Genomic DNA, 25,718 nt, shown 5'->3' with positions numbered 1-25,718 from the left:
TTACACCTTATTATGCTGTTTATGTGTTTTATCCCTGAAGTCAAGCAGACAATTTCCATCTGATTTTATCAAGATAATGTAGCACTTATGGGCAAAAATACAGCCCAGAAGCCCTCCACTGGAAGCCAAAATAGAGAAGACCTCAACAGCCACCATGACCTTCCCCTTGGCGCTATGGTAGACAGGCAGGAAGGTGAGCCACACACTGCAGAACACCAGCATGCTGAAGGTCAGGAACTTGGCTTCATTGAAGGCATCAGGCAGATTCCTGGCCAGAAAAGCCACAGTGAAGCTGGCCAGGGCCAGGGTTCCCAGGTATCCCAGGACACAGTAAAAAGCAGTAAGGGAACCCTTGTTGCACAGGATGATGATGTGGCCATGTTCAGAGTGTGTATCTGTGTCAATAAAGGGAGGAGAGGTTCCCAACCAGATTCCACAAAGAGTAATTTGTATCAAAGTACAGAAGGGAATGATGAAGTTAGGAGCCCCTGATACCAGCAGCCACCTCATCCTTCTCCCTGGAGAAGTGGCCCTGAAAGCCAGAACCACAGTCACCGTTTTGGCCAACACTGTGGAAACAGCCACAGTGAACACAACCCCAAAAGTGACCTGCTGCAGGATGCAGGTGACTGTGTCAGGGCGACCAATAAAGAGCAAGGAACAGAGGAAACAGAAGATGAGGGAGATGAGCAAGATGTAGCTGAGAGCCCGATTATTGGCCTTGACAATGGGAGTGTTTTGGTACTTCACAAAAACCCCAAGAACAACAACAGTGAGTGTAGACAAGCAGAGAGCCATGCAGGACAGGGCCATGCCCAAGGGTTCTTCATGAGCCAGGAATCTTTCAGACCTCAAGAGGCACTGGCTTCTCTCTGTGTTGGCATACAGATGACTTGGACACTTCACACAGTGCTCCATATCTGGTGAGTAAGATAACTATTAGTCTGCTTTCAATGATACACTTTCTTCAATTAAAATTAAAAACTCCCTTAAAGATAAAACTAACAGCCAGGCACCGTTGGCTCACACCTGTAATCCTAGCTATGCAGGACGCTGAGATCTGAGGATCACAGGTCAAAGCTAGAGCTGGCAGGAAGGTGCATGAGACTCTTATGTCCAATAAACCACCAGAAAAACTGGAGTGGCACTGTGGCTCAAATGGTAGCACACTTGCCTTGAGCTGAAGAGCTGAAGGACAGTGCCCAGGCACAGAGTTCAAGACTCCTGACCGACAAAAATAAAGAAAAAAAAAGATAAAACTAACACGTCAGTGTTTGTGATCATAAAAGCATTGCCAATTAGAGTAAGAAATGTTCAAAGTTATTGAGATTCCACCTCACCCCAGTTAGAATGGCCACTATCAAGAAAACTACCAGTAACAAATGCTGGCAGGAATGTGGCCAAAAGAGAAATCTATTTAACTATTGGTGGGAATGTAAACTTGTTCAACTACTCTGGAAAGCAGTATAAAGGTTCCTAAAAACATAAAACTACCCTATAACTCAGCAATCCCACTCCTGGGCATTTATCCAATGGAACAGAAACAACACCACACTAAGACTAACAACACAACCATGTTCATTACCGCATTGTTTGCCATACCAAGATATAGAATCAACCCAGATGCCCCTCAGTGGATGAGTGGATCCAGAGAATATGGTATATGTACACAATGGAATTCTACTAATCCATCACAAAGAATGATATTGTACCATTCAGAAAGAAATGAAAGACTTGGAAAATACTATATTAATCAAAGTAAGCCAGAGCCAAGGAAACATGAGTTTTGTGGTTTCCTTCATTTATGGTAGATATAATGCACCTATAAATCTACAAATAAACACTAAATTAGATAGACAGACAGACAGACAGACAGACAGACAGACAGATAGATAGATAGATAATCATTCACTGTGCTTATTCATCCAGTGTGTTATTCATTATATATGTATGTATATAAGAGAGAGAGAGAGAGAGAGAGAGAGAGAGAGAGAGAGAGAGAGAGAGAAAGAGAGAAACAGAGAGAGAGAGGGAAAGAGAGAGAGACTAGGACATGATAAATGTCTAGGACTCTAGACAATCACACACTGAGGCCAAAGGAGGATATGGACAGGAAGGGTTGACAAAGGTTCAATAGCTATGTGCATATGATCATATAAAATAATATTTTATGATGACCTCCAACCAAAGGAAACAAGAGATTTTTTTAGTTGCTGTTGTTGCTGTTCTTGGTCTCTTTTCCTTTTGTCTTGTTTGTTATTTTGTCTGTGAGACAGTAAAAGTGGGCACTGAAAGGCAGAACAAATACAAGAGTGGTACTCGGTGGACACTATGGAAAATGAACTATAAATCTTTTGGGTGAGGAAAGGAGGGAAAAAGTAGGAGAAAATGAGGAAAGGGAAGACATCGCTCTAAGAGAATTGTACTCATTACCTGATTCTTGTAACTGTAACCCCTCTGTATATCAACTATGTAATAACAAAAATAAAATTTTTTAAGAAATAGTGTTGTTTTATTGTACTCTTTTCTAACACATGACCTCAACCACACTACCACAGTGTTTTTTCAGTCACATTGAATCTTTTAGCTTAGTGACTGTCGTACATATTGATAAGGTGCCATTTTTGTCATTTTTAATACCACAATGATTTTCCACACTATTTTAGGCTGCTATAATGTTCATTTTAGCACTCTGTTCACAGTTCCCTAAGCCCCATTGAAAAATGTGGATATGGCTTACACTTTAGTAAATATCTCTGTGAAATATTAATAGGAACCCTGGGGCACATCTTTGAATCCATGACATAGTTTTGTCCTCCTCCTTACCTGTGTAGTGGTGGGAAACAGAAAAACCACTCTGAGAAGCTCTAACATCATACTATGCACAACACTTGTTTATTTCTAGGCTTGGGCACTGTCCCTGCACACTTCAGCTCAAGGCGAGCGCTCTACCGCTTGAGCCACAGCGCCACTTCTGATTTTCTAGTGCTTTATTGGAGATAAGAGTCTCACGGACTTTCCTGCCTGGGCTAACTTTGAACCAACATCCTCAGATCTCAGCCTCCTGAGTAGCTAGGATTACAGGCATGAGACATTGGCTCCTGGCTTCACTTGTTTATTTCTTAAACCAAACCCAGCTTCTGAGCACTTCCTCTGTGGCAAGAGCAGTTCTATGCACTGGGTATGTGATCCATGTTTTCCTTGATTTGTAAAATGCAGTCTGGAAGAACATAGAGATCCTGTCCTTAGTAAGGCTTTATATTTAATATTATGACCAAAGTCTAACTTCCATTCCTAAGTATCAAGAAGTGAGTTTTCTTCAAATAACCATGCATACATTGGGCTAGAGAAAAAAAAATGCCAGATGTAATTCAAGGCCATAATTTGTGTAATTTCAAGGAGCAATATCAATTGTTAGAAAAGGGAAACTTTGGCTCTGTAATCTTGATTTCTTTTCACTGGGAATAATCAGGGAACATTACAGAAAATATCTTCTTAAATCATGGATTTACCTGACCCATTAGAAATCTCATCCTCTGGGCAAGGGATACAATCAAAGCAACAGACAACCTCTTCCTCCTGAGGGGATTTCCTGAATCCAGGATCACAATTCTCACTACAAACTGAGTGAAGAATCTGAGGAAAATCAGATATATGTTGGCAATTCTTCAAACTTTTACCTACCGCTCCAAAATAATTAGGTTTCCTTAGCAATTGGGTCATTAAAAACAATTTCTATATACTTACCAATCAGTTGATTGGATACTATCAGAGATTACATATGTGATGATCCTCAAAGGCCTATGATCTGTAGCCCAGTGTACTATTGGGAAGAGTTGAACCTTTAAGAGGTAGACCCTAATGCTAAAATAGTCATTGATAACCAGCCCTAAGGAACTCTTGGAATTAACTGTGTGCGTGTGTGCATGTGTGTGTGTGCACGCGCACGCGTGTATGTGTGTGTGTGTGTGTGTGTGTGTGTGTGTGTGTGTGTGTGTGTGTCCAAGTGTGTGCTGGTCATGAGGCTGGAACTCTGGACCTGGACATAATCCCTGAGCTATTTTGCTCAAGGCTAATGCTCTACCAATTTAGACCATAAGTCCATTCCAGTTTTTGTGTTTAATTGGAGATAAGTGTCACAGACTTTCCTGCCTGGTCTGGCTTTAAACCCCAATCCTTAGTCCCAGCCTCCTGAGCAGCTTAGATTACAGGCATGAGATACTGGTGCCCAGAATATTCATTATTGTCTTCTAATGATTCCTGAAATAGGTAAACCCTCACTGAAGCTGTCAAAGCATTCTCTAAAGTACAGACATGCTCCACACAGGATCATGTGAAGCCCATGCTCATCATCTCCTCCTCTCTGATTTTCAATTGTCAGGAAGTGAAAATCTTATTCTGGTACAGTCTTCTTGGAGGATTCCTGTCCCTCCAGATGCAGACATCATACATCAAGTCAGCCTGGACTGAAACAGCCATAGTATGGGGCAAAAGGAACCTTTCTACTGTATAAATTGATTCCTCAAGTATTTTGTCACCATATTACAAAACAGTAATTACATGTGTTCAGATTTTCTGATAATAAATAATTTAACACTTAGAAACATAAAATTTGTATATTCCTTTTCCATCTAAGAGTCACCAAATAAGAAACTTGATCAAGCTAAAAATAATTATCCAATGCTGGATAGTTAATAAGAACAAGGGGACTTAAAATCTAGGGATTATTTGCTTCTATGCAGTACTTCTCATTGTGGTCAGGTCTAACTCACCTCAGTAGTTCCTATGGTCCACTCTATCATATCTTCAGATATTGACAGTTGAAGACCATGTGGAGCATATGGAGAAAATAGTCCTACTTTCACCTTAAGTTCAAGACCTTCTGGAAAATTCCAAATGTTCACAATGTCATACTCTGCTTCTAACTTGTCTTTCTCATCCAAAATCACTTGGTCTCCAACAGGATTATGAAATTGGATCTTCTTCAGAAAAGGGTGCAGCTAAAAGAGATACATGTTCTGGTGAAGTGAATTCAAGAATTAGGACAGAAAAAATTCTACAATGCCCCTCATTGTCTTTAACACTTCCTTTATAAGTCTAGATTGACACATGAAGTAGAACAAAAGTCTATCAAGGACTAACAATGTTTCTGAGTGCTACTCACTCAGGAAAGGATCATAAGGCCCCTTTTCAAGACAAACCAGCTCCATGCAAGTAGTCATGAATGAGACTGCTCTAAGTTGTATAGCAGCAGAACTACTCATTTTGTGAATAGCCAGGAACTTTCAGTTGACTAAATTAGTACAACCTAAAGTGGAATTAAAATAGCTCATTTCTTTTTATGACTATCTCGGGATATGACTTTTTATGACTATCTCGGGATATTCAACTGGTTAAATTGGTAGTACCTAAGGTGGATTTTAACAAACTCATTGCTTTTTAGGTAAATATTTATAAAAAATTTCTCTTAGGATTTTAAAAAATTTGAACATTTGTCAATTCACTTTGTTTTAAGTGTGTCAAATCCAACAAACTAGACCTTACCTATGCAGGAGAAGGAACCATCCCTTTCCCATTTCCCTTCAGTGGCATCTCTGTTTGACGAAGAAGCATCTTGTGAAGGGCATGGGCCACAGCATACACAGCATTGTATATATTGTAACTCTCTTCAGACATGGCCATGTCAAAAATGTGTCCAGGCAACCATTCCAAGGAGGCATCCTGGGGACAGTTCTCCCATGTTCCACAATCAGACTCAGAATATGAGCAATTGAAAGAGAGAAACCACATCCTAGCAAGGTAAAAGTCTTCTAGATAGTTAGAAGGATTAATTCCCCTGACATAATTCTTAAACCCAGAAATGTCTGGATGGTGATGTGAAAACATGAGAGGAACATGGAATGAGCCTAACATGAAATACCTTCTACTGATAGATAAATCACTCTGTGAAGTCATAAGCCAAACTTTGCTTGACACTAAAAACTGCCCAAAATACAGCCTTAAGTTTAGAAGGTATTCATTATCACCATAAATGATAAATACATTTGCTGATGAGTTATTAATTTTTCCATGGATTTTCAGGCTGCTAAATACTTGTGTAAGGATAGTGCTTGGAATCACATGCTCAAAGGCTACACAGACTCTGTTCTTGGCCATCTCTTCCCTCAATTCTGGAATTATCCACAAACCACTTTCATCTAGTGAGATCACCAACCCCACCCAGTTCCAGCTGAAATGAAGCATTAAGGAGACCATGGCAATGGCTAGTGATGTGTCCTTTCTGGCCATCTGATAGAGAGAAGGAAACTTGCTTTGTTCACTCAGGACAGGATCTAAAGGCCCACAGGTAAGCTGCAGGGAAAGAAAATTGGGGAGTTTGCCAATCTTCACAATCTCAGACTTGACTTACATTAACAAAGGATTAAATGGGTGGAAGGAAGGGTTTTTCTTGTAGTTTTGGAAAAAACAAATTTTAATTGTTTTTAAATAGCTGTACAAAGATATTTTATTTGAGCATGTCAGTTTCTGTGTGCAATGCCTGTCTGTGTGTGTAACTGTTTCTATTATCCCCCCAATCCATACCAACCACATTCATCTCCTCATTTTATTTTACATATATACTTGAGTATTATAACTATATTTGCCATCATTCCTCTCGTCATTCCTCTGTTCCACATACCATTCCCATATACTTACCCCTATTATCAGGTAATACATGTTTTCAACCTCCTGATGTTCATTTTTTACCTTAATTACACCATGCTTCAGTCAGCACATTCATGTATATGTGCTAATGTCTGTGTGTTTTCATATCTCATGTTTATATTTTAAAGCTAACTTCCATATGTGAGAGAAAACCTGCCCATTTTGTCTTTCTCAGCCTGACTTCATTCAGGAAATAAATTCATTTATTTTGCCAGTCTTAATGCTTAAAACCAAGTATTGAGCACTGTCCCTGAGCTCTAGTACTCAATGCTAGCACTCTACCACTTGGAGCTACAAGTCCATTTCCAGTTTTGTACTGGTTAATTGGATATGAGAGTCTCATGGCATTTCCTGGCAGTGCTACCTTCAAACAACAGTCCTCCTTGAGTAGTTAGGATTACAAGAATGAGCAACCAGTACCCAGATGATTTCAGTTTTTATCCATTATTTTTTCACTTCACATTATTAAAGTTATTTCCCACTTCCAGATTGTTTTCTACAAAATTATTCAACAGATTCTCAAATCTAGGTAATCCCCTAGTCTGCTCCAACTTCCCCATTCTCTCTTAACCAATGGAAACATGGATATCCCATTGTGTTTGTGTGTTTAGCTTTGATATGATAAAATCTGATGGGTTTCTTTTTTTTGTAAAGGTGTGGTTTTTTTTTTTTTAAATTCTGATGGGTTTCTGTATCTTATCTCTTCCTATCATCTGCAGAAACACCACAGAAGACATCTTTACACATCTACATCCCTCCCATCCTCACCTGTGGAAACCTATAGAGTTCCAGCAGTGTTCCAATCTGGGCAGATGTTATTCCTGATATTCCTGTAAGTACTGCTACAGACTTACTTTCTCTCATGCAGGTATAATTAGGGATCTTGTACTGCCCAGAGAGCCAAGTAGAGGGATTGTCAAGTGTTGACCAAATTCTGAAATCCACATTATAGATATCAAATCCCAGAGTCATGTTATATAAAAGATCAGGGTTCTTGTTGATTTCCTCAACAGCAAAAGCCAAGGCCAGAACAAACTGGTAGTTCTTCGAGATAGACCTGCACCGTAGACATCAGAAATTTATCAAGAGTAATTCAAAATTCATCTTCAACACAATGCAATGATTTTGATGAGTTGAATGTTTGTCTGCAAAATGAATATATTGAAATAGTACAGCCTTCAAGATGGATTAGTAATGTAGTGTCCAGAGAGGATGATGCTCTAATGCTCAGAGAGGATGATTATTCTCTCTTTCATATGCAATACACCAAAAAGTTTGCTCTCTATTAAAAGTGGAATAGGTTCTCATGAAACACCAAATATTTTTGCCTTGATCTTGGAGAAACTAGCTCCATGTGTGTGAAAAATAAATCTTTGTGTTCCAGCCACAGAGTTTATATTACAAGGTTTTGTGGCAAGTGATGGGCTCATTTGAGGAAGATCCTTCAGCTCTCCCCAGAGACCCACCACCTTCAACAGCTCTTTCTGCACTAGCTATCCAGAACAAAAATGCAAATATCAGGAGGCAGATCTTAGTTCTGATTTAAATAGTAGAACAAATAAGACACCTTAAAATGCAACAGAAAGTAGTTTCCCATGTTAACTCACTTGACTAAATTTCAAGAAACTAATGAAGAAAGGAGCCTCCAACTTGAGGGATGGGGAAAGAATTGTCATGAAATGAAGCCTTGTGCTGAAATCCCTGTTCCAAATCCCCCATGGCAAAATGCAGTTTTGGAAAATGCCTAGATGATCACTACTTGCTTGCTGTACATTGAGATAGTGGAAAGAAAAGGATACAGGGAGTAAAGAGGATCAAAGTCCACTTACTCTGTCTCTCCCTCCGTCCTTTTCTTCCTCCATCCCCCCTCTCTTTCTCTCTGTCATATAAACAAATACCAGCATAATGGAATGCAACACACTATTTGAAAAAAGGAAGTGATTGAGGTAGAATGTTACAACAAGTGAGAGAGTGAACTTCTCCAGCAGTTCCTATGTGCATGTGTGGAATTAATAAAAATGGAATTCCTTGTCATTGATTTATGCTGTTTGAAAATAAATTTTAACCTAGCCCATGTAATTGTAACCCCTCTGTATGGTATTTTCACAATTAAAATAAAAGAAAATAAATTTGTAAAATTTAGTGAGAGTGAAAGAAAGGAAGTGATTGTCCAAAGAGAAATATACTTATTACCTGACTTTTGAAATTGTACCCTCTTTTTAATAGTAAGAAAATTTTAAAAAGCAAAAAACTAATCTTAAACAGATAAAACAAGAAAATAGTGAGCTTGAGGAAAATCTAAAGAGATTGAAAATATTCATGTGGAAAACTAAACCAAAGGAAGAATTGTAGACATGAAAAATATTTGTTATATCGGGGCTGAGAAGGTGGCTCAGTGGTAGAGCACTTGCCTTGCATGCATGAGGCCTTGGGTTTGATTCCCCAGCACCAAATAAGCAAAAAGAAAAAAAAGCTGGAAGTGGCGCTGTGGCTCAAGTGGTAGAATGCTAGCCTTGAGCTGAAGAGCTGAGGGACAGCACCCAGGCCCAGAGTTCAGGCCCCACGACCGGACCTCAAAAAAAAAATTGTTATAAATTGGCAAAAAAAAAATAAATGTCACTGCTGTTGAAGTTTAGTAAATGGCAGGATAATGTAAAATGCTTGTTCAAAGAACAGAATAAAAATTCTTTTATTGTTATTGTAGAGCTGATATAGAAAACAGTCATAGTTACATGAATCAGGTAATAAGTAATGAATACAATCTTTTTTAATATTGTCTCCCTTTCTGTACCTCTGTCCCAGTTTTTCCTTTCCACAAGACATAAAGTTCATTTTCCATGTAGTGTCTAATGAATATCATTGTTCTGTTTGTTCACCCTTGTTCCACTTTTTATGTGCCCTTCTTTACCCTCCCAAATACAAACAAGAAAAAGGTAAAAGAAAAAATAGCAACAATGGCAACTAAAAAGTGCCTCTTGAAGTTTTGTGTATTGTAGAGCAACATAGCTTTTGTTTGTGCTTAGGTAAATTTGTAAAATGGCCTGTTGTATCTAATTTTACCACTGTTTCATCCTTTGTCTGAAACTGATGATCGGTGAGACATTTACATAGAACAGAAGAGTAAAGTGATTTACCTGTAAGTCATAGTCAACTTTTCAATGTCAAGACTGATGTTTTGCATATGGATACTACAAGGAAAACAACTTGAAAACTATGAAAATGGTATGGGCTGGGAAGGTGGCTCAGTGATAGAGTGCTTGCCTTCCATGCATGAGGCCCTGGGTTCAATTTCTCAGCACCACATAAGCAGAAAAAGCCAGAAGTGGCACTGTAGCTCAAGTGGTAGAGTCCTAGCCTTGAGCTGAAGAGCTCAGGGACAGCACCCAGGCCCAGAGCTCAGTCCCTACGACCAACCAAAAAAAAAAAAATGAAAATACCAATTTCCAATGATTAAGCTCTTTTGTAGAAAAAAAGTCAATAATTTGTCTTTCATTTGTATATGACTTAAGAATGTTTTCAAAACTAGTACCATAAATAAATAAATAAAAGATTAAAAAAGTGCCTCTTGTTTCCTTTTCTTGGAGTTTATTTCATAGATTATTATATTATATGATCAGATGCACATAGCTATTGAGCCTTTCTCAACCACTCCTAAACATAACCTTCTTTAGTCTTATTGTGTGATTGTCTAGAGTCCTATGTAATCTATCAAGTCCCAATGTGTGTGTGTATATATCTTTATTTATTTACTTATTTAAATTATTTACATGTGTTTACTTGTAGATTTATGGGCACTTTTTCATTAACACAAATGAGGGAAACCATGCAGCCTGTGTTTGTTTAGCTCTGGATAATTTTTCTTAATATAATTTTTCCAAGTCTTTCCATTTCCTTAGGAATGCTGCAATATCATTCTTTCTGATAGGTTAATAGAATTCCATTTTGTATATATACACAATTTCTTTTTTTAATTTTATTGTATTGTAAGCATGATGTACAGAGGGGTTAAAGTTACATATGTAAGGTAATGAGTACATTTCTTATGGAACATTGTTATCCCTCCTTCATTTACTCCCATGTTCTCTCTCCCTCCCAATTTCTTGATCCATTTTTTTACTGAGGGACATCTAAGTTGATTCCATACCTTGGCTATCATGAACAATGCAGCACTGAATATGGTTGTGCTGGTGGCTTTAGAGTGGCCTTGTTTGTGGTCCACTTGGTAAATGCCGAGGAGTAATTGCTGGCTCTTACAGAAGATTTATGTTTACTCTTTTAAGGAACCTCCATACTGCTTTCCAGAGTGGTTAAACAAGGTTGCATTCCCACCAAGAGTGTAGTAGAGTTCCTTTTGGTCACATCTTTAAGTCTTTAGCCTATTTATTGACTAAGTTGTTTTGTTTTTTGGTTTTTGGTTTTTTGGTCAGTCGTGGGGCTTGAACTCTGGGCTTGGGCACTATCCCTGTACTCTTCAGCTCAAGGCAAGCACTCTACCACTTGAGCCACAGCACCACTCCTGGTTTTCTAGTGGTTTATTGGAGATAAGAGTCTCATGGACTTTCCTGCCTGGGATGACTTGGAACTGCAGTCCTCAGATCTCAGCCTCCTGCCTAGCTAGGATTACAGGCGTGAGTCGCCAGCACCTGGCTGAGTTTTTGAGGGTTTATTTGGTGATGGATAATTTTTTGAGCTCTAAGTGTATTTTAGATATGAGGTCCTTGTCTGGGATATAGCTAATAAAAATCTTCTCCCATTCTGTGGGCTTTCTATTTATCTTGCTAGCTATGCCCTTTGCCACACAGAAGGTCTTCAGTTTGATACAATCTTGCTCATCCAGTCTTTCTCTAATTTGTTGTGATTCTGAATCTTTATTTAGAAATTTTTGACTGCTGCCTAGAAGCCCTAGTGTTTCCCATATTACTTCCTATAATATTTTAAGGGTATCTGTCCTTTCATTGAGGTATTTCATCCATTTAGAGATGTTTTTGGTGCAGGGTGATATATTTGTATCTAGATTCAGTTTTCTGCATGTAGACAGCTAATTTTTGCAAGCACCATTTGTTGAAGAGGCTGTCTTTCTTCCAACTTGTGTTTTGGGCTCCCTTATCAAATATTAGATAGGGCTTTTTTTATTTGTGGGCTTTTTCTGGGTTTCTATTCTATCCAATTGGTCCTCGGGCTATTTTTGTGCCAGTACCAAGCTGCTTTATCACTATGACTTTGTAATAAAGCTTAAAGTTTGGTATTGATATTTCTCCATCATTTTTCTTCCTGCTAAGGATGTTTTTGCTAGTCTGGATCTTTTATTATTCCATATCAATTTTTATTGATTTCTTTATCTCCTTAATGAAAGTTGTTGGGATTTTGATGGGTATTGCATTGAATTTGTACATTGCTCAGGCCAGAATTGCCATTTTTACTATGTTGATTCTCCCCATCCAGAAGAAGGAAGGCTTTTCCATTTCCTTAAATCTGCTTCAATTTCTTTTTTCAGAGTATTAAAGCTTTCACAACAGGGGTCTTTCACACCTTTGGTTAAGTTAATGATTCGTTTTTTTTTTAAGTCTATGAAAATGGTGTTGCTTTCTTGATTTCAGCATCACTCTTCTTATTGTTGGCATACAGGAAGGCTACTGGTCTTGTGAGTTCATCTTCTACCCTAGTACTTTGTCAAAGTTTCAAATCAACTCAAGAAGCTTGGGTGAGGAATCTCTAGGGTTCTTTAAATATAGGATCATGTCATCTGCAAAGAGGGATAGCTTTACTGCTTCTTTCTCTGTTTGGATCCTCATATGTTTTTCTCTTGCCTTATTACTCTTGCTAAGAATTCCAGCACAATTATTTACCATAGCTAAGATATGGAACCAACCCAGATGCCCCTCAGTAGATGAATGGATCAAGAAAATGTGGTATATATACACAATGGAATTCTATGCCTCCATCAGAAAGAATGACATTTCCCATTTGTTAGGAAATGGAAAGGTTTGGAAAAAATTATATTAAGTGAAGTAAGCCAGGCCCAAAGAAGCATAGGTCCCATGGTTTCCCTTATTTGCAATCTCTAGTATAGCTATGAGTCAAGCGGAAAAGGTCAGATAATGTGATGTTAGGAAAATGAACCCTTAAATATGTATTTTAATGTTTTCGTTTCTTTCATGCATGTGTTTCTAACGCATTTATAAGATTATTTCTTTGTTGCTTTGTATGTCCCTCCCCCACAGTGTAACCCCCGCTTTCACTATATTTGATGTCAGTATAACATATGGAGGAGATGGGGGCAAACAAGCCGTTTAAGGATTCAGGTGGACCTGTTGCAACAATGAGAAGTACAAAATGTCATGTCAAAACCAGCTTTACAATGTCGGTGGGGGGGGAGGGGGGTATAATTGGGTGGGGGGAGGGGGGAGGCTGGGAAGGGAGGTGAAGGGTAAACAAAGGAGGAGGCTGCAATGCTTGGTAAGAAATGTATGCATTATCCTGCCCATGTAATTGTAGCCCCTCTGTACAGTATGTTCTCAAATAAAATAAAATAATATTAAAAAATAAAAAAATAAAAAAAAGACACAAAAAAAAAAGAATTCCAGCACAGTTTTGAAGAGAAGTAAAAAGAGTAGGCATCCTTGTATCATGCCTTAATTTAGAAGGAATGGTTTTAATTTTTCCCTATTAAGCATAATGCTGGCTGTTGGTTTGTAATACACAGCCTTTATTATATTGAGAAATATTCTATAGATTTCTAGCTTACTGTACATAAAAGTGCAAATATCCATGGTTAGGAACATCAAAGGTTAATAGAACTTTTTGTCAGTTATGGGGGATGAACCGTTACCTGGATACTGTTCCTCAGCTCTTCAGCTCAAGGCTAGGGCTAGTGCCCTACCACTTGAGCCACAGTGCCACTTCTGGCTTTTTTTCTGCTCATGTGGTACTGAGGAATTGAACCCAGGTCCTCATGCATGTGAGGCAAGCACTCTACCACTGAGCCAACATCCCAGCCCCATAAATGGAACTTTTACAATGACATCTCTTATGATCAAGATCTCATAACTGAAATATATAGGAATATACAGAAGATTCTCAAGTCTGCAAGAAAATATGACCCTGATTCCCTAATAGCATACTTCTCTCAGTATAGTCCACATAGGCCAGGAGGGCGTGGAATGAGAGCTATATAATTCTGAAGATAACAAGTATAAATTATCCACAAAGAATATGGCACCTAGGAAAAATATCCTGCACAAATGAAGGCTAGATAAGCATGTTCCCAAACATGCAAAACTAAAAAAATATATTTGTAGCAGATCTACTCTAGAAGGTATAATAAAGGAAAGTTTCCAATTGAAAAGAACCATTAATATGGAAGGCAACAATGAGATTACAAGACATTATGTTGAAAAATGAACTTTACAACTTTGGAGTGGTGGGGGAGGAGACGGGAAGGATAAGGGAAAACAAAGGAGGAGGCAACAATGCTTGATAAGAAATGTACTCATTACCTTGCTCATGTAATTGTAACCCCTCAGTACGGTATTTCCACAATAAAATAAATAAATAAAAACAAAAATATATAGAAATGGATCATACTTACTGGTAAAAATGACTATACAAACATAGTAGCAATGTTCTGCCATGTAAATGTGCTAGTTCAAACATACATATATTTCTTATAAAATGGAAAATATTAGCATATTTCTAATATTCAATATACAAAAATGTAAAATCAGATATATAATACTTGAAATGATGAGAAATATGATCCATGATCCAGTAACAGAGTTTTCATTGTACATACTTATATTTCATTGTACATACTTAGTTTTGGGGTTTTTTTTCTTTTGATCAATCCAGGGGCTTGAGCTCTGGACCTGGGTACTATCTCTGAGCTTTTTTGTGTCCTAGGCTAATGCCCTGTGATTTGAGTCACAGCACCACTTCCAGTGTTTTCTGAGTATTTATTTGGAGATAAGAATCTCAGGGAATATCCTGCCTAGGCTGGCTCTAAACCATGATCCTTACATCTCAGCCTCCTGAATAGCTAAGGTTACAGGCATGGGACACTGGCATCCAGCTCATATTTGCTGCTTTAATTATATGAAGAGATTTCTCTGTGACTTATTTTACATTTACTTAATGGATTTTGACCATAGTTTGCTTTCTGTGTACATTTTCTCTTGTTCTTTCATTTGGTTTTCATTATTATCATCAAGGATAATGGTTATAATTACAAAATAATTTGCCATAATCGAGTATATTTTAAGCTTCCTATAACCACAAATGGAAATCCATAATAGACAAAAAGGAGTAAGAAATCAAAACAGGCTGGGAAGGGAAGGGATAGTAGGGGATAAACAAAGAAGGGGATAACCAGGCTAGATAGGAAATGTACTCATTACTTGTGGAACTGTAACCCCTCTGTACAGTATCTTTATAATAAAAAAAAACTTTTTTAAATCAAAACAGGAGTTAGAGGCATGGATCAATGAGCAAAACAGTTTGAATCTGGCCTTAGACAAAAAAAAAGAGATCAAAATAGATTACTAGGGAGAGGCAAGCTACCGTGAAACCCAGACCCAGAGCTTCCACCTCCACACTGCTCCACCCTTAATCACCACAACTGAATGTGTTGGCCATGGGAACCAGCAAACTACAGCACATACATACAGAGTTCTGCCACAGCATCGCTGGACAGCCCTTAACCTGTTCCAGGATCAGTGAGTACCCCACAGGGGACACTCTTCTGCCCCTGCCACAGGAACTGTGTGCAGGCTCCAGCAGCCTCTGAAGCAAGTCCCACCTATAACTGCTCCTGTGTGCCCCAAGTGGGAGGTCTAGCAGCCATCACCCATGGTCCCTAGATAATGGAGCTGGGAATCATGCATAAACTCGCACAGCTGGAAGAGTACCACCAACCCACTGGGAACTGACAAGCAAGTGTACCCCAACTGAGATCCTACGCCCCTAGGCCACTGGATTCTGACTTATACCATGAAACATGTGTGTGCTCCAGCAGCAACCCAGGATAGAACTCCAGTGAGAGTGAAGAAGAAATGGAGAACAAAAGATTAAAGAATTATGAGCCAAGTGCCTGTGGCTCGTGCCTGTAATCCTACCTACTCAGAAAGCTGAGATTTGAGGATCACGGTTCAAAGCCAATCCAGACAGGGAAGTCCATGAGACTCTTATCTCCAATAAACCACTAGAAAACCGGAAGAGGCACTGTAACTCAAGCGGTAGAGCACTATCCTTGAGCTGAAGACAGCGCCCAAACCAAGTTCAAACCCCACAACTGACAAAAAAAAAAAAAGGCAGAATTGACCAAAGTAATAAAAAAAAAAGAGTTACAACAGCAATTTCAAAAGTACAAAGAAGAAATATCAAAGGAATTCCAAGACCTAAAAAAAAGATTCAGTCAAGAATAGACACATGCTTCCTTAAAAGATGAAATTAACACTATGAGAATCAATATGAAAACCGTTACACATCTCTTGGTAATTATATTAAGGTTCTGTGGGTTTTCAGCCTTACAAGGGGCTAATAAAAGACAAGTAGCTCTTGGAACTATTTTTTGTAATTATTCTATAAATCTAAAATTATCTCAAAATACGAAGTCAAAGAACTGTGTTCCCCAAAGTCCTTTAAGTAGACAACAGGAAACTTTAATGGTTTGAGAGGGTACAAATACAACACAAATTTGAAATGTATTATGAGATTGAAATTAGTTATCATTTACATAATCCTTTTACTCTCTTATTGTACATTCTTCAAAATGCACCTATGCCTCAAACTTGGAACCAGTCAGTTAGTAGTCAGTGGCCTCTGGGTCTTCACAGATATTTAGTATCTGGGGACAATTTTTATCACAGCAAATATACCTTCAGATTGTTGATGTTTTGCTACTTGTATTTATTGAATTTGCATTTTTGATGTTATTTTTGTGTTATAGCATACATTCTTTTCACAACCATGCATCAGTAACTTCAGAAATTTGTAGGGGTATAAAATTTGAGACAGAAATGTTCATGAATTACCTCAGAATTGCTAACACGAATGTAAACTGAGAAGAGTAATCTATTAAAAGGAAAAATTGCAGTAAGTATGTATTGTTGAAAGTTAAGTTTTAATAATTTGTTGCATTAGTATGTTGTCTGAGATGAAACTCTATATAGAGTAGCTCAAAGAAGGAAATAACAATGCTTGATAGGAAATGTACTCATTATCTTGCTCATATAACTGTAGCCCCTCTCTACAGTATTTTTACAATAAAAATGTATTTTAAAAAAAAGAGTAGCTGCAAGAACTATGATGTTTTCTTTAATGGCATTTCCACAGAATGTTTCAGGACATATTTAGTAAACTGAGAGTATGAATAAAAAAATTACTACCACAGATTTTGTGTCCAGAAACCTAGGCTAAATGCTAGAGTTGTGTAAATTCGGAAAATAAATTAATTTCTAAATGCCTAACTTGCTCACTAATAAAGTGGGGGTAATGAAATACTTAAATCACAGTTGTAGTGAAGATTAAAATAAATAATACTTAGAACAAATAAGAACGTTTCAATAAGCATCTAACAAGAAGAGATATTATTGCTTTCATTATTGTCACTGTATTATTGTGATATTGGAAAAATTACCTGTAACAATGTACAAAAAAGTTTAAAAACTTAAAAAATAGACTACTAGTGAACTCACTTATGAACCATTGAGTCAAGGGACAAAGAATAGAAAAACCTTTAGTGAAACTAGAGTACAAGTCACGTAATGACACTAAGGAGAAGTGATCTATCAACCGTGACTAGGATCAAAAATGGATGAAATTCTTCATTTAAAAGATATGTGACTGAAGCCAAGCATCTGTGGCTCATCCTTGTAGTCCTAGCTACTCAGGAGTCTGGGATCTGAGAATAATGACTTTTCCTGCTCAGGCAAGCAAAGGCATGAGACTCTGATCTCCAGTTGGCCACAAAAAGCTTGAAGTAGAGGTGTGGATCAATAGTAGAGTGCTAGGCTTGACCAAAAGAACTCTGGACCTGCACCCAGGTTCTGATTTCAGACCCCAGTACCAACATATGCCAAACTCTATGCTACCTCTAAGAACCACAGTTCACCTTTAAGGGCTCTCATACACTGCAAGGAATGCAGACAGCTCGTGCAAGTGGAAACCAAAAGAAAGCAGGAGTATCTATAACACATGTCAAATAGACTTTCAACACAATGAAAAGTGACAAAGGTCACACTTCAAAGACAAAAGAATCAAATCACCAACAGGACTTAGCAGTTTTAAATGTATATTTACTCACTGTACAAGCACTTCATTCCATGAAGGAAATAGCAAAAGAAAAAAAGAGAGAGAAGGAGGTCCCCAGTACAATCATCACTAAACAATGACTGGAGAGATTATTCAGACAAAAGCACAGAGATTCATCACAAAGATGGGGCTGGGAAGTTGGCCAAAGAAATTACACCTTAGATCAAGTGAGCCTCACAGCTACACAACATATTGAAGTAAGGAAAATAGGTCTAAGTATTATCACCTTGTTCTCACAAGCTACCATGGTGCCTAGCTGGGTGATGGTGTGTTTTCTCCCAGCTTCAAAAGCCTAGAGGTGAGACAAGCCATCCTTTATTTGCAGATGCCTTGCTCGAGTGATAGAGGAAGGAGGGCTCTGATCTGGATGAAATGCAAATGTATCCAGTTGTTTAGACCCAGAGGGAAAAAGCCATGCTCCTGGTGCCTTTGTTTATGTTGGGGTTTTGTCATCACCCAAACATGTGGATTTTATATTTAAAAGCTTGGGGTACCCACTGTGCAGGGCTGCAGGGCTTTGAGACAATACTCTACCTGCAGATGCCGACTTTCTAATAAAGATTCTAATTCTCTCTCAAAATGTGGCTTCTCTGTTTCTCATGATTGGGTTCACCTTACAAAGATGGTTACAACAATATCACCCAGTTTATGAATAGGACAGCTCTTCTTCACTCATTGAACATTTTTCCTGATAGATTAAGAGAGATGGCCCATAACCAATCTCAAAATATAGAGAACATTGGAATTTTCTTTAACATACATTGAGACTACTTAGACATTAGAAGCATGAGACACCAGCATCTGGCTTTTTTATCTTTAAGTAATTGTTTTTAATTTAACATGACAGTTTATAAGTAAAATGTATCTCAATATCATCCCTTCCATTGTTCTTCCCCATCCTTCCCAGCCCCATCTATACACCCAAGTTGCTTGACTCCAATGGAAACTATAACAGTCATTGAAACTTACCTGCATTTCAAGGAACTGGAAAACAACTAAACTCCAAAATTAACAGAGTGAATCAAATAATTTGATAGGAGTAAAAGAAATTAAAATTAAAAACACAGATATGGTTTGACAAATATACATTGCTGCCTTATTTATGTTACTGTAACTCCTATGTACATCACCTTGACAATAAAATTAAATTTTAAATTTAAAAAAACACAATAGTAATCAATCAAATAAAGAGGAGTTTTTCAAAAACAAAAGGGAAAAGTCATTGGCTAGACTATGAAAAAGAAAGCCATTAACATGAAATCAGAAACAGAAAGATTAAAAAAAAGAAAGAAAAGAAAGAAACACGAAAGATCGTTAAAGTTGTTTTCAGAAAATGACATGTCACTACATTTTATAACATGGAAGAAATGGCATGGAGCACTTTCCAAAGCTAAAATAGGAAGACACAAAAACAATACATTTGGAAAATATGCATTTTATGAACTTCAGTGAGTAATAAAAACCTTGTCAGCCGGGAGCGAGTGGCTCACGCCTGTAATCTGAGCTACTCAGGACGCTGAGATCTGACGATCACTGTTCAAAGCTGGCCTGGGCAGGAAAGTCCTTGAGACTTTTATCTCCAATAAACCACTAGAACACCAGAAGTGGTGCTGTGGCTCAAGTGGTAGAGCGCTCGCCTTGAGCTGAAGAGCACAGGGCCAGCGCCCAAGCCCAGAGTTCAAGCCCCGACAAAAAAAAAAAAAAAAAAAAAAAAAAACTTTTTCATGGACTGAGAAGGTGGTAGAGTGCTTGTTTTGTATGCAGGAGGCCCTGGGTTCAATTCCTCAGCACCACATAAGCAGAAAATGCTGGAAGTGGCACTGTGGCTCAAGTGATAGAGCACTAGCCTTGAGCTGAAGAGCTGAGGGCAGTGCCCAGCCCCAGAGTTCAAGCACCATTACCGACAAAAATATGTATTTTTTTAATGTTGTACTGGTTTTTCATAGTTGAATTGTTCCAAATAACATTCAACAGTTGCTAAAACCCATTTTTCTTATTTTGAAAGACAGCAAGTGGCAGGAATTTCTTAACCACATCCCATAACTCCAACATTACCCTAAAACCAAACCAGAGAAGGAAGTTAAACTATAATAACTATATTTGATGCCTATGATAAACATAGTGGCCTATATCCTCATCAATATACTAACAACACTATATAATATACAACACTAATAGCCTGTTCTGCATGAGCACGAATTGAAGAATGAATTACAATCTTATACTCTTAAAGTTTCAGCTCTAAAGGAACAATTACCAGAATCTTCACTAGCTAGTCAAGAAAAGAAAACTACCCTGGTTTTCCAAAGATCTCAAAAAAAGTGGAAAAGAACAAAGAATCTAAATAATAAATGAGCAAATGATTTGGACAGGTCCCAGAAGAAGCAATACAAATTACTTAAAGATACCCAAAGAAATGTTTGACATCCTTCAACAGAAATGAAATGCAACTCAGACCTACATTAACATTTCATTTGGTATCAAAATAGAAGTCATGAAGCAAACGAATAATGCTGGTGAGACACATAGAAAGGAATCTCTTACATTGTTGTGTCTGTAAACATTTGGGCAAGCAATATAGGCATCAACATGGAGTTTCCTCAAAATTCTGAAAATAGGTTTACATTTGGATCCTATCCTGCCAGATTCTTGTGTAAATATGGAAGATCAGAGGATTTCAGTTGTAATCAGCCCAAGCAAAATGGTCTTGGATTCTCTGGTTTATCAGAAAAGGCAGGATTATAGACATAGCTCCACAAGTAGAGCACCTGCTGTGAGCAAGCAAGCAAGGGGAGACTGCAATGCCTTGTGTTCAAGTCACAATATGTGCGCACAGAGAGGGAGGAGGAAGAGAAAGAGAGAAAGAGATGCAGATGGTGAACAGAGGATTGATGCAACATGTTTGGTCTTAATCTTCAGCAAAGTATAAATCTAACAACAGAATGACATCATCTCACAAGGTTAAGAATAGTTAATGTATGGAAGACTAAGAACAAAAGGGGCTGGTGAGGAGTTGAAGAAAAGTGAATTTCTGCACTCAATTGGCAGAAATGTACATTGGTCTAGACACTGTGGAAACTTTTGTTTGAGGAACATCAAAATTAAGTCAAAGCCCCATATGATTCAGTAACCTCAGTGATAGCTGCATAACCAATGGAATATAATTAATACAGTAAAAAGGTACCATCACTGCCATGTTCTCTGTATGATTAGTAACAATCACTGATAAACAGAAATTACCTATAGGTCCATCAATTAATTGGTGGATAAATTTGAAGCTTTAACTTTTCTCAGCAGTGCTGTGGATTGAACTCAGTGCCTTGCACTTGGTATGCAGGACTTTCATAAGCACAGTCTGCTCAGGACTTTTCACCTTTGTGATTCTTTTGAACAAAACTTTATTCCTAGGATTGCCTGAACAGTGGGATTTCTTTTTTTTTTTTTTTGTCAGTCCTGGGGTTTGAACTCTGGGCCTAATCACTGTCCCTCAGCTTTTCAGTTCAAGGCCAGAGCTCTATCACTTGAGCCACAGAACCACTTCCAGTTTTCTGATTGGTTTATTGAAGATAAGAGTCCCATGGACTTTTCCTGCCTGTGCTAGCTTTGAACTGTGATCCTCAGATTTCAGCCTCCTGAGTAGCTAGGATTTCAGGTATGAACCACTGATGCCCAGCTTAGTCTGAAAGACTAACTGCATCTCTACAGTAAGATTAGCAAAATATATGTCACTCCATACTTACTAAACAAAACTTCTCAGACCTCTGGTCTATGGGGTAGGAAAGGTATCTACAGCTTCAAAGTACAGAACTCATGCCACTGACTCAAGTTGTTAGTAATAACATCACTTCATCTTCTGCAAAGACAGATGGGACAGAAGAGATAGAGGGATGCTGGAGTGAATTGGAGAGTTCACAGCCCTGGAAAAGAGAAATCACATGGAAGGAAACCAGTCCTCTCCTATTAACAGATAGAAAATCTCTCCAAAATAGATGAGCATACACAAACGTATTAACTGAAATGTGATAGATTCAAGAAAGAACTCAAATTGTGTAAGTGCTTAGATCGGCAAAGCCAAATTTAAGAACAAAAAAAAAAAAACAGGGAACAAGTATTCGAAAGGAATTGGGTGAGAGGAAAAGGATGAACAAATGAAGAGGAGAAGAGGGAGAGAACTCAGTCAAGAATCCATTGTATATCTTACAAAATTAAGAAGAGAAAGGAAAGTGATAGGTAGGAGAGGGATACATGAGAATGTGGAAAGGCAACATTGATCAAGATAAATTGCACTCATAAACAGCTGGGTTAAATGGCAACTCCTTTGTAAAACTATGTAAAGAAGAAGATGGTGGTAATAATAATGATTAAACATGTGTCTACTTCAATAAACGTCAGGGTAGAGGATACAGAGAACATTGAGGTTTGCATCCAGAATTACCACAGTCATTTCCCATTGTGGGCACAAAACAGGAAATGGAAATCAAACAATAAGTTGCTTACCGTGTGTTCTCTTGCTTTGGAGTATCACTGAAACTTTCGCTTCCCAAACCGTAGAGAGGAAAAAATCCAGCAATCATCATGTCTCCGTCCATGTGTGCTCTCTCTTGCATTCTAGAAAAGCAGCTCGCACCAGCCAAGAAACTGGCAAATTGAGGAAGCTGGAAAAGGATTAGAAGTGTCAAAGGAAACATCACTGAAACATCTGCCAAGCTGGAATTCTGGCTGGAAGTGGAGGCCACAATTTCAGACCAGTATATACTTATATCTTATATTTGATTATATATGTGTAGATGTGTCTTTATGGACAGAGATGGCCATTTAAACTACCTTCTTTCATCATACCCTCAAATAATACCCAGAGGAAAGGTGTAAAACTCAGCCCTAGGGCTCTCCATCTGAGGCCCGCATTCAGGAGAAAAATACAAGTTGAAAAACACATTTGCAGAGCCTCTTCTCAACCCCAGGTGCTATGATTTGATCTAAGACCGCAGATAGTGAGGCCCCAGGGTTGAAGTTCTCTTTGTCAGATGTGGTCCCAGATATTGTGTCAAGTAAATGTTTGCATGAAGGCCATGAAGAATGATATAACGAATGCCATGTCAAATGCATGATGAAATAGACAGGAAAAGTCCAAGCTAGTAAGATGTCAGCCAACCAAAGTTAATAGAGCATCACACCCACAAAGTTGTTTCACATATCCAATGTCCATAACCATTACAGAACATTGCCAGTTGATTCAGGCAGGTTGCAATAACTATTCCATATTTCAGAAGTCTTCACAAATGCACCTGCTGAAACCAGCAATGGCAACTCAGTAACTCCATGTTGATGCAAAAGGTAAATTGCACATTTACATTCTGAACTTTGACCTTCAAACAAGTAATTTGTACTAAACATGCTAACATAGATCAAGACATTTTCATGGTGCACTGATAGAGCCAGTGTATTTTTCTATTTAGGGTTTTCTCAGAACACACAATTATGGTGGAAATCCTGTCTTTCACAAACCTAAATTCATATCAGACCACCTCTATATTTTATACTGGTCAATGTATATTAGAATCAAATCCCATGTAAAAGCATCAGCAGTCCTGGAGAACAGAGATATTTCTGGACAGTAAACATACTCTGTACAAGATTGTAGTGTTTAATATATATTATGATACATTGCCCATAATCATGCACCCAGAATCAGATATAAGAATCACAGACAAATAATTATACTTGGATATGATTAAACAAACAGCCCTCCAAACTCACAGTAAGACTAAAGGGGGATATTCTTAGTAGAGAGGATCACAAAGGCTCAATAAGCTATAAGCCTATGATCATATAACATGGTTCTTATCGATATAAACTTCAAGAAATGGAAAACAGAGGTTGTTTGTTGTACTGTTTGTGGTTCTCTTTTTTTCATTTTCTTTTTCTTTGGTTTATTCCTTTTTGTGGCTGTTTTTATTTCTGTACACTTTGCCTTGTATATAGGTTTATCTGATTTGGGGAGGGGAAGAGGAAGCACTGAAAAGGTAGTACTAAGGGCAAACAAATTCACTAGAAACTACGTTGGAAATGAACTGTACAATTTGGTGAGCCAGAGAGTCAGGAAAGGAAAAATGAGGAGAAAATGAGGGAGAAGGTAACATTGTTCAAAAAGAAATATACTGAAAATAAAAAATTAAAATATTTTTTAAAATAGGTAGTCAATGCCTGACTTATGTAACTGTAGCTCTTCTGTACATTGCCCTTACAAAAGAAATTTGATGGTAGAAAAAAAATAAAGTTACCGAATACATTAAGACCTAAACAATTTATATTCTTTATATGTCTATGATATTCTAAACAGAAGATCTCAATAACCCAACAGCTTAGTGCATAGGACCATATATAATGAAGCTCATCAATATTAGCTCCAATATATGGAAACGTGAGGTTCTTATTAGACCCTGTAGGTAGTTTGTTCTTTTTTTCCATTTCTCTTAGTTTTCTGTACATCATGTCATGCATATAAGATTATTCAATATGTGGAAGGGAAAGGAAGTCACAGAAACTGCAAAACAAAGATGAAACCAAAGCAACATTGATACTTGAAGTGTCAAGTGAATTGGATATGAATATTGCAACTGGGAGTGGGGGAGGGGGAATGGCAAGGGGTAAGTGGGAAATAATGAGGGATAGGGTAACAATGATTAAAAATAAATGTACTCAAAAAAATCTGGGCACCTGTGGCTCATGCCTGTAATCCTACATACTCAGGAGGCTGAGAGCTAAGGATCATGGTTCAAAGTCAGCCTAGGCATGAAAGTCCATGACACTCATATCTCCAATCAACCACTAGAAAACCAGAATTGGTGTTGAGGCTCAAGAGGTAGTGTGCTAGCCTTGAGCTAAAGAGCTGAAGGACAATGCCTAGGCCAGAGTTCAAGCCCCACAACCAACAAAAATAAATAAATAAATGTTCTCATTACTTATGTAACTGTAACCCCCCTGCTCGTCACCTTTTCAATTAAAAGTGAATATTCTTTAAAGATCATATGGCTCTTTTTTTATTGTTATCAAAGAGTTGATATACAGAGAGGTTACAGTTACATTAATCAGGTAACAAGTAATGAGTACAATTCTTTTTTTTTGCAATTCTTTTTTTTATTTTATTTGTGAACATACTGTACAGAGGGGTTACAATTACATGGGCAGGATAATGCATACATTTCTTACCAAGCATTGCAGCCTCCTCCTTTGTTTACCCTTCACATCCCTTCCCAGCCTCCCCCCTTCCCCCCCAATCCTTCCCCCCACCCCCGTACCGACGTTGTAAAATTCATTTTCGACATGACAACTTGTACTTCTCATTGTTGCAACAGGTCCACCTGTATCCTTAAACGACTTGTTTTTCCCCATCTCCTCCACAAGTTATATTGACATCAAATATAGTGTAAGCAAGGGTTATACTGTGGGGGAGGGACATACAAAGCAACAAAGAAATAATCTTATAAATGCGTTAGAAACACATGCATGAATGAGTACAATTCTTTTTGTTTGTTTGATTGATTGATTGTTTTTGTCGGTCATGGGGCCTGAACCCTGTGCCTGGGTGCTGTCCCTCAGCTCTTCAGCTCAAGGCTAGCGCTCTACCACTTGAGCCACAGCACCACTTCCAGCTTTTTCTGCTTATGTGGTGCTGAGGAATCGAACCCAGAACTTCATGCAAGCAA

At 38.1% G+C, this 25,718-nt stretch overlaps 1 protein-coding gene across 1 annotated transcript; it reads right to left on the bottom strand.

Annotated features, from left to right (window-relative positions):
- LOC138813737 (vomeronasal type-2 receptor 116-like) lies at positions 1-22,601 on the bottom strand. Its single transcript, XM_070002116.1, is given in 6 exon segments — positions 1-920; positions 3,513-3,636; positions 4,773-5,000; positions 5,545-6,351; positions 7,474-7,762; positions 22,510-22,601. Coding segments are annotated over 6 exon segments (2,460 nt in total).
- Between the last annotated feature and the right edge of the window lie 3,117 nt (positions 22,602-25,718).

The sequence above is a fragment of the Dipodomys merriami genome, unplaced genomic scaffold (genome assembly GCF_024711535.1).
Source record: "Dipodomys merriami isolate MVZ:Mamm:240054 unplaced genomic scaffold, mDipMer1.0.p SCAF_6, whole genome shotgun sequence".
NCBI classification, from domain to species: Eukaryota; Metazoa; Chordata; class Mammalia; order Rodentia; family Heteromyidae; genus Dipodomys; species Dipodomys merriami.
Note: the sequence above shows the minus strand (reverse complement) of the source record. Positions and strands in the feature narration are given on the sequence as shown.